Source organism: Rutilus rutilus (assembly GCF_951802725.1).
Source record: "Rutilus rutilus genome assembly, chromosome: 5".
Lineage (NCBI taxonomy): Eukaryota > Metazoa > Chordata > Actinopteri > Cypriniformes > Leuciscidae > Rutilus > Rutilus rutilus.
In genome coordinates, this window is record NC_140213.1 from 38,051,933 (window position 1) to 38,062,040 (window position 10,108).

A 10,108-nucleotide genomic window follows, 5' to 3' on the forward strand; every position below is an offset into this window, starting at 1 on the left:
GCCCACCCCTTGTGTAAGCAATTTAAACCTGATAGGAGATCATCAGCTATCTTCAGCCACTTCAGCCCCAGGACGAGCATCAGGCTGTGTGTGCAGCGCTACACATCACACATCACGATGCTTTGACGCTCAGCTCACTTGTGTCGCGTCACTCCACTTGATTTTTGATCTGGGAAGAGTAAATTACCAATTTGCTCCGACCGCCTCAGCATTCGATGTTTCAGTTGTTTTGTTGTTAAACTGCATGCAAGTGCCTGAACGAATGAGTGTATCAATACAATTTTTATAATATGAACTTTTTGTCAAGTGGAATATGTTTTTATCTGTCCGTGGCAATTTGCTGGTTCACATCAAGGGTCGACGCATCGTGGTGGTGGGTACAGTTTTTGTTTTATTTTAAATATTTTTTTAGTAATGCTTTCTCGTTAAGAAATGTAAATAGTTTTAGAGTACGATGTGGTTAAAAAAAACTAAACTACGCGAAATTTTATTTTGTGAAGTGAATGTGCCGAGTAGGCTACGCAGTTGTGTGTTGAAACTTGATGACTGTGTTTAAGAGATTCCCATCGCTCATTCCCTGTGCTTTCATCTTTTATGCAGGTACATGGGCACTCTTGGATCGCAAGTGATGTGCGACAACATCCCGGGGTTAATTAACAAACAACGCCAGTTGTGCCGCCAGCATCCCAAGGTGATGCAGGCTATAGGAGCTGGAATTAAAAACTGGATTGGAGAATGTCAGCACCAGTTCAGGAACCACCGATGGAATTGCAATACCATGGCGCGCGAGCACAATCTTTTTGGGAGGCTTCTGCATCGAAGTGAGTAAGGCATAAGTGCATTGTTTCAAGTGTATAAGGGCTGTACATACAGTGTGTTCTCTGCACTCAGTGAAATTCCTTATCTGATATCAGATCCTATTACAGAAAGTAAAACTTGATGAACTGGGTGTGCTTTTGACCCTTCTTTGCTCATCTGTGTGTGTGCAGCACAGTGTGTTTGATTTTTATCAGATTTTTTAGATAGTATAAAAAGATAGTAGCCTATATGGGCTTATGAGACACAAGGATCAAAGGATGTATGAGGTTATTATTAAAGGAGAGAAAAAACAAGTTTAAAACATGTGGCAAGTTCTTAGTAATGTAGCCTAATCCTTCTATTAATTTTAGTTTACATAAAAAATAAAAATAAAAAAAACTGTCGATTTATTGACTCTTGAAAACAAAATGTTGTTGACCGTAAAATTGTATTCAAGTTGGTTATACCCGTCTATGGTTATACCACACACTGACTTTGTCTGCAAATAATTTTTTAAAGAAATAACACGATATTTTCTTTTCTTTGTATTTTTTTCTTTTTTCTTTTTCAGTTTCCAGACTGTTACACCACCTGGTAAATCTAACACATGGGCTGTGACTTTAAGTCCCATAAGACATATCACAATTATTTACACACAAAAAAATGCTGGGCTGTTTCAACCAATGTTTCAAACCCAAATATTGATTTAAATTTTGTCTTTTTTTTTTTTTAACCCAACGGTTGGGCTTGTCCATATTTGACCCCAAACATGTGTTGAAACAACCCAGAATTTTTATCATTTTTAAGTGTAAATTCATAAATCTCAAACATGTTTATAATATAAAATATATATTCTTGTCACTGTCTGTATGCATTGCATTTTAGGGCTATATATTTAAATAACTAAATCCAGATCTGAAAAAGTCATGTCATTGACCCATAAACAACACAATACTGTTCTGTGATCATCTCAAGATGTCTAGATGTAATTTGAATCGATAACTCACAAAAGTCTCACTTAGCATGCAAGTGTATCCTTTGCTTTTCATTGTGTTCAAGATTTATGTGAGTTTGGGGAACAAAGGCTGGATTATTGTCTGATGAGTTCATTCAGAACTGCTCAGCAGCTTGATGCTTTAACTAGGTGTAATTGCCAGTTTTGTGACTTTAGGTTTGCAACTGTAAGTGTCTCTTGCTCTATTTTCTCATCCCGCGTAAAATCATATTAATGGGAACATCCTCAAAGTAACTCTGTGTCCCAGGCCTCTAAGCTGCTCTGCACATTAAAGTTAGGTTAAACCTCTGACTTTAATCTTCTTGCTTTAAGGCATTCAGACCTCCCAGAAAGACTTCTCTGTGACACTGTGAGAATCTACTTATTGTCAATGTCAGCTCACTAATTTAAAACAATTGCATGGCAGGCATTCTCTTTCAGTCTGACAAAGCTGCCGAACGGAAACATCTTTGGTATACATGTGAAAAGCTGCAGCTTATAACTTTTGTTCAGGCGGTCGCTTGTTACTGTTGTTCTTTCTTCCCTCTCTTAATGCTTCCCACCGGGATCTCCGTCACACATATGCTCAAACTCAGACATACACTTTTTCTCTCAGACATATGTCTTTCTAAAGTAAACCTTAGATTTCTATAATGGATTATGAGATTAGTAGGTTTTCAGTTTACAAATATATAAAGTCAGCATTTATTGTAGGAATTGGCTTGACCTGTAAACAGAAACGTATTAATTTATTGTGATTTTTATTACCTTAATTATTATAATATTTATAATACCTGTATAATATAACATGCAAAATAAAATGAAAAAATAATTATCCGTGTATATACAGTAATAAAAATTAGCCTATGCAAAAGTTAAGAGTAATTTAAATGAATTTTATATCAAATTAAATATGTATAATGTGTTTTTTATGTCTGTGTGTGTGTATATACTGTATATAGATACATAGATATACTCACACAAATGTAATGTCTTATAAACTCTTATATTTTAATTATAAAATGAAATTTGTTATATTTTTATATTAAATATTAATGATATATTTCATATATATAAATCTTTTTGTGTGTATATTCTGCTAATAATAATTACCTGCTCCTATCTAATTTATGCAACATTTTTTATGCTCACTAAACGCTATTCCCCTTCTGTGTGTGTGTTCTTTTTTTAAGGCAGTCGTGAGGCCGCCTTTGTCTATGCCATCTCCTCAGCAGGAATGGTCTACACCTTGGCCAGGGCGTGCAGTCAGGGTGAGCTAGAAAACTGCTCCTGCGACCCCGGAAAAAAAGGCTCATCTCGTGATGCCAAGGGATCTTTCGACTGGGGTGGCTGCAGCGATCATGTTGACCATGCTATCAAGTTCACTCAGGTCTTCATTGACGCCAAGGAGAGGAAGGAGAGAGATGCACGAGCGCTCATGAACTTGCACAACAACCGTGCAGGGAGGAAGGTAACAAGGCCGTGTTCTTGCAAACAGCTGTTGAGACACATATTGAGAAATGAAGTCTCGACAAATCATAATCCGTGACCATATTGTCATGCAATCAGAGATGGAGCAGTCAGAGGCTTACTATACAGACACTGTCTTCTTTTTTATTTACAGGCAGTGAAGCGCTTTATGAACCTGGAGTGTAAGTGTCATGGTGTCAGTGGCTCATGCAATGTACGAACCTGCTGGTTAGCCATGGCAGACTTCAGGCAGACTGGTGACTATCTCCGCAAAAAGTACAACAATGCCATTCAGGTGGTGATGAACCAGTATGGAACAGGCTTCACCAGTGCTTACAGGATGTTTAAGAGGCCTACCAAAAATGACCTTGTCTACTTTGAAGACTCACCTGACTACTGTATATGGGACCACGAATCTGGTAAGTGTGCTGGGGGGAAACCATAACCCTTAAAAAGAATGATTCACTTTTCAAGTTTCAAGTCTTAACAGTGGAAGTCAGTGGGGTCCAAATCAACACTGAACCGCATTGACTTTCATTGTGTGGACACTTTTTTCTTTTTCTTTTCAAATAACTGTCAGTAATTTAAATTAGTCAATAATAATAGAATTTTCATTTTTGGTGAACTATCCTTTTAATTATTTCCTAAAGAGGTGAATTAAGTTGATATATCAAATCTGTAGTGTTCCAACATGTTTCATAACCCATTGTTTGTGTCTCCACCCTGCAAGACTCCCACACTCTCTGCTCAAAATCAGCAAGGCATTAGTCTTTGCCCCCAAAACACCGTTGTAATCAGAGGACGGGAGCTATTTAGCTGGTTATTACATACACAATAGTCATAACCCAATCCTGTAACCTGAATGCCGGTAAAGATTCCCTCCCTAAGGCAGAGTTTATCTCTTTTTACTTTTTAGTGTGTGTGTGTACATACTGAATAACACCAGGTGTACCTATGTGGGAAACAGTAAGGGAGGGGGTGCCTGTCAGACTGCAGATGATCCCTGCTATCAGGTGACGCTGTGTTTAGACACATTACCAGAGTTTTGTGGGCAGAACGGGAGCTGAAATTTAATCCCTACGCGCAAATGCTATAAATCACTGCCTTCCACGGCGGCACCTCTATATTTTCTGTCTAAAACTGGCAGGAATATTTAGAGAGGTAGGTCATGTCTCTTTTAAGTGCCCTGAGATGAAGGTTGAACCCACTTTAGGTATTTATTATTTATTGTATGTCAGTATAACTGCCCATTTATAAGCATATCAATTTTGCATGATCATAAAAGCTGGAAAAACAGTTAAAAGGCTAGTTTATCCAAAAATGTCGTTCCAAACTTGTGTGACTTTTTTTTTATTGTACCTCTTTTTTATTTCTTCTGCAGACTACAAAAAAAAAAAAAAAAACACCAGACATTTTTTTTGTCAATACAATGGAAGTCAATGGGGTCCAAAATAACATTGGACCTCACTGACTTTTAATGTATGGACAAGGGAAAAAAAACACTGAGACTGTGTCCGAAATCGCATACTCTAAATAGATGAATGAGTAATTACTTTGTGACCATTAAAAAAGTATGCTCTATATAGTATGAATGTACAGTATGTAGTATGAATATTATCCAGACATACTACATCCATCATGTTGTCCTTGTCATGTGACTTTCGGTGTCAGTTGCGTCGCTTCACTGTCATTTACAAATCCTCTCCCTTGGCTTAATGGAATAGTAAAGTATCCATCGATGCTCACTTCAAAATCTTGCAGGAAGTAGAAGGTCATCCGGGTTCTTTTCACCTACTGTTTTTCGCCTACTATATAAAGTAGGGAACGAGTATGTGAGTTTCGGATGCAGCCTGAGATATTTTTCAAAATAAAATCATACAGGTTTAAAATGACATGATGATGTCAGAATTTTCGGACATTAAGATATTAATGTAATGTTTTTTTTTTTGTTAAATCTTGTCCATTTTTTTCTCATTAGCTTTGAAGGCACGTTTAAAAAAAATCATGACGACCATATTTTAGTGCTGACCTCTCTAGCATGGTGGTTTGTGAGAAACTCTCGGCGGGGCAGTCTGTTTGATGTCAGTTTTAGGAGACATAGACTATACCTCTACTGCATAAGTGTGAAATCAATTACTAGCTCTCACCATGGTCACACATGTTAAACTCATCTCTTGGCACCCCCTCATCTTAATTCAATAAGCAGATCCACGCTCAGGTAAAGGCTGGCCATGATGTAAACGATATCCGCCCAGCATACCAGCCTGATGAACTGCTGTGGGGGGGTGGGGGGTGGGAGGAGTGGCCGTGTCATGCCCAGACACATGCCTGCCTACTTGCGATTGAGTTCAATAGAGCAGCGGTGACATACCAATGCTGGTGCTACTGAAGAGATTTGCAGTTCTAGGCCTTCACTGTAGGATTGTTCTCATCTTAAAACCTTGCTCTAAACCAACTCTAAATTGGTTAAACCCCAAGAAAAATAGTTATTTGTATAGTTCTGAGTGTTGATTGGCATTGAAGGGATCTTTATAAACAAAGGCTGTAGATTGTCACTCAGAGGGAGCATTAAAGCAAGGGTTTATACAAGGTCTTTAGCAATTTCTGTATCAGCAACAATCAGCGACGCGTCAGCCTCATAGAGGGCGGGGTTGTTGAGATTAGAGCCGTTGAAATGAGTACGTGATGAAGACCCAGAGCAATGCTTGATAGCTTCTATCATCAGTCCCTCATCTGACCAAGGACCAAGCGGTCATCCTTTTACATGGTGCCGACAAACCCAGCCTCTTCAAGACAGCGCTGTCTGGACACTATCAGACATCTGCCAGGCACTACACATGACTATTCAGTCGAGGTCTGCTTGCTTCAGGAATTTGTTCAAATATTCACTACATTAATAGATTCTAGCAGTACAATGTATCAATATTAATGGATGAAAGTATGTGGATGGATGACTTCTTTTAATTGGTAGGTTTGGCTATTTTAGGCCAGTAGTAACAGTTTTACCTGCCCTTCTAATATTTTCACTGGCCTTATCACAAAAGAATGATCAATTTGTATTTGTAGAAAAGCATTTTTATATTTAAAATATATAAAATCATAAGATTATTATTGTTGTTGTTGTTGTTGTAAATATTGTTTGGAAAGCTCATTTTTATTTTGTTATATGTTTTTAAACTGTATATATATATATACAGACCCTTTCCAAAAAATTTGAATATCATGGAAGAGTTTATTTATTTCCATAATTCCATTCAAAATGTTAAACTTCCATAGATTATAGATTCAGGGCCCACAACTTAAACGATTTCAAGTATTTAGTTGTTTATTTGTACATAATTTGGGCTTCCAGCTCATAAAACCCACGAAAACAGGATTTCAAAAAATTACAATATTACATGAAATCACACAGTAATTACACAGTGATACCATGGTCACTGAACCAGGTTTTGGTTATTTTGGCAGTGTGGGCAGGTGCAAATCCTGCTGGAAAATGAAGGAAGCATGAAGTGCTCTGGAAATGTCCTGGTAGACGGCTGCGTTGACTCTGGATTTAATAAAGCACAGTGGACCAAAGTCCTCTTTTCTGACGAGAGCAAATTTTGCATCTCTTTTGGAAACCAAGGTCCCAGAGTCTGGAGGAAGAATGGAGAGGCACACAATCCAAGATGCTTGAAGTCCAGTGTGAAGTTTCCACAGTCTGTGTTGGTCATCGGCTGGTGTTGGTCCACTGTGCTGTCCACTCAACGCAGCCGTCTACCAGGACATTTTCAGAGCACTTCATGCTTCCTTCAGTAGACAAGCTTTATGGAGATGCTGACTTCATTTTCCAGCAGGATTTGCACCTGCCCACACTGCCAAAATAACCAAATCCTGGTTCAATGACCATGGTATCACTGTGTAATTACTGTGTGATTTCATGTAATATTCTAATTTTTTGAAATCCTGTTTTTGTGGGTTTTATGAGCTGGAAGCCCAAATTATGTACAAATAAACAACTAAATACTTGAAATGGTTTAAGTTGTGGGCCCCGAATCTATAATCTATGGAAGTTTAACGTTTTGAATGGAATTATGGAAATAAATAAACTTTTCCATGATATTCTAATTTTTTGGAAAGGATCTGTATATATAGCAGTTGTGCTGTTTCATATTTATTTATAACCTGTGATACTTTTTTCAGTATTCTTTGATGAATAAAAATGTACATTTATTTAAAATAGAAATCTTTTGTAACAATATACACTTCCGTTCAAAAGTTTGGGGTCAGTAATTTCGGTTTTATATTGTTAGAAAAGATTTCTATTTTGAATAAATGCTGTTCTTGTTAACTTTTTATTTATCAAAGAATCCTGAAAAAAGTATCACAGGTTCTCCAACATTGATAATAACTGAGTATCAAATCAGCACATTAGAATCATGTGACACTGAAGATGCTGAAAATTCAGCTTTGCATCACAGAAATAAATGATATTTTCAAGTAAATTAAAATAGAAAACCATTATTTTAAATTGTAATAATATTTCACAATATTCTGTATTTTTGATCAAATAAATGCAGGCTTGATGAGCATAAGAGACTTCTTTCAAAAACATAAAAAAAATAGTAATGTTTTAAAACTTTTGACCGGTACTGCATATACAGTATGTTGGAAACATGGTTATTTGAGTGAGGACTTATACCTTGAACAGTTTTTAGTCCTATGATGTCTCATTTTATTTTTGTCTTATTGCAGGATCTTTGGGCACAGGTGGGCGAGTATGCAACCGTACGTCCCGCGGGGCTGACAGTTGTGAGGTCATGTGTTGTGGGCGGGGCTATGACACATCACGCGTGAGCCGCACCACCAAGTGTGAGTGCAAGTTCCACTGGTGTTGTGCTGTTCACTGCAGGGACTGCGAAGAGGAGGTAGATGTGCATACCTGCAAAACCCAGTCATGACCACACCACTCCTGCACTTCAGTTACCTTCCAAACTAAAGATCCCACCTCAAAACCTTTGACCTTGTACAGTGCTTTTCTCGGGCGCGTTAGATAAAAGTAGACCAGACATTGCAGCATGGCATACACAAATGACCAGCAACTTAAAGGTACACTATGTAATTTCGCAGGTTGTGCTTGGGCTCTGCGCGACTGCAGATGAATATGGTTCTTTCTCATAACTAAAAAATTATCCTACTGATTATCCTACTGCTCATAAATCATTCACTACTACACTTAAGAGAACCAGTTTAGATGGATAGGATCTCAAGATGACTAGCTGAAGACGTTACTGTAGCTATACCCATTAATGGACACCATACTTCCTTGAAAATGAATCCAGTGCAGCGCTACAGCAACCGTATGAACTGACCCTTCACAATAGATAATGCTTTACAATGAACTCAGAGAACTACATACAGGTATGCCAATTTATACCCTTCTAACCTGTTGAGTAATAAAAACGCCATCTCGCTTTTACAACATTTAAAACCCCTCAGTTCTTGCCATCTACGAAAAGCCAAGCCAATGTTGATTCAGAATCAGGGGAAGACAAAAACACGTTTTGATAGAAGGATTGATGATTTACTGACTCGTTGAAATTTTGTTCATTTTAAACAAAAAAAAGTTACTTAGTGTACCTTTAAAAAACTGCAGATTTGTTGTATCACAACTGATTTTGAAGTCTTAAGTTGTTTTATCATCTTTACATGTTTTGTTTCCCCCTCCCCCCACCATAATACAAATATTTATTACTGCTTTGTAGCATAAAAATGTTTATCTTTAATGTATTTCATATTTTGAAATGTAAATACAAACTCTATGTAATTTAAAATAAAACTTACATCTATGTTACGTCACATAGTTGTCAAAAGTTTGTTGTCCTGTTTTGCAGTAAAAACCATATTTGTTTTCTGACATTGTTAAATGTATATAAGCAATTAATGACTAGATGGAGTAAACCACTTTGGAAAACACATTTTTGTGTCTGAAGGATATTCAGTCTGTATAAAGGCTAGCAAGCTTTTCCCCCTATGATTCATTCATTTAGTGGCTCTAAATAAGACCCAGATGATATGATATTATACATTATTATTGTGAAAGATGAATGACAAAGAAAGACCTCCAAAAGCCTCAGTGCTTACACCCACATGGCATCTTAAATAGATGATCTCTCCCTAACCTAAAAGCAATAACATAAAAAGCATTTTATAAAAATAACTCTTTGTAAGTTTCATATTTATGCTTTATTCTCAAACTTTATAACTATATTGAATCAGTTGATTGAAACCTCAAAGAATGTTAATGAATTCTGCCCTGATAATGTAATGTGTGTATAATTTCCTAAAAGAGCATTCAAATCTATAATTATCACATTGTATATTGTTGCACTTTAAGGGGTGTTTGGTTATGTAGTATATGTGCCAGCCTATATATAAAATGTTTGAAAAAAAATATGTATGCTTTACAATATTGCATTACATTTTCTCACCTGGGCTGGGCTTGCTTGCTTGTTTTTTATGTTGTTATGTTTTTAATGTTGTTTTTTGGCAAATGTAAAGGTCCTTTCACATCAAAAGTGAAATGAATAAGTGATAGAAATGCAAAGTCACGCCTGTACAGTAGAGGGCGCAGCTCAAACAAACCTTTCAGCTGTGCTGCTATTCTGGACTGCAGAAGAATAGGACACAAGAGAAGAAAGTTCAACTCTCTTCTTCAGCAAAAACACAAACACACACACACAAATGTGTTGTTTAAATAAAATCATTTTTGCTTAATGGTATGGTTGAATTGTATAATCGAAGGTCAACAGCAAAGACATTGGTTAATAAAGTCTGATTAAATGCATAAAGTATATTTGTGTAATT

At 36.9% G+C, this 10,108-nt stretch overlaps 1 protein-coding gene across 1 annotated transcript; it reads left to right on the forward strand.

The window, feature by feature from the left end:
- Nucleotides 1–211: 211 nt before the first annotated feature.
- Nucleotides 212–8,202, forward strand: wnt2 (wingless-type MMTV integration site family member 2; the record flags this gene model as incomplete). Its single annotated transcript, XM_084409939.1, has 5 exons — nucleotides 212–373; nucleotides 601–821; nucleotides 2,986–3,263; nucleotides 3,417–3,681; nucleotides 7,997–8,202. Exons 1-5 carry the CDS (start codon nucleotides 291–293, stop codon nucleotides 8,200–8,202), a joined length of 1,053 nt encoding a protein of 350 aa, XP_084266065.1. The 5' UTR covers nucleotides 212–290.
- Nucleotides 8,203–10,108: the final 1,906 nt, after the last annotated feature.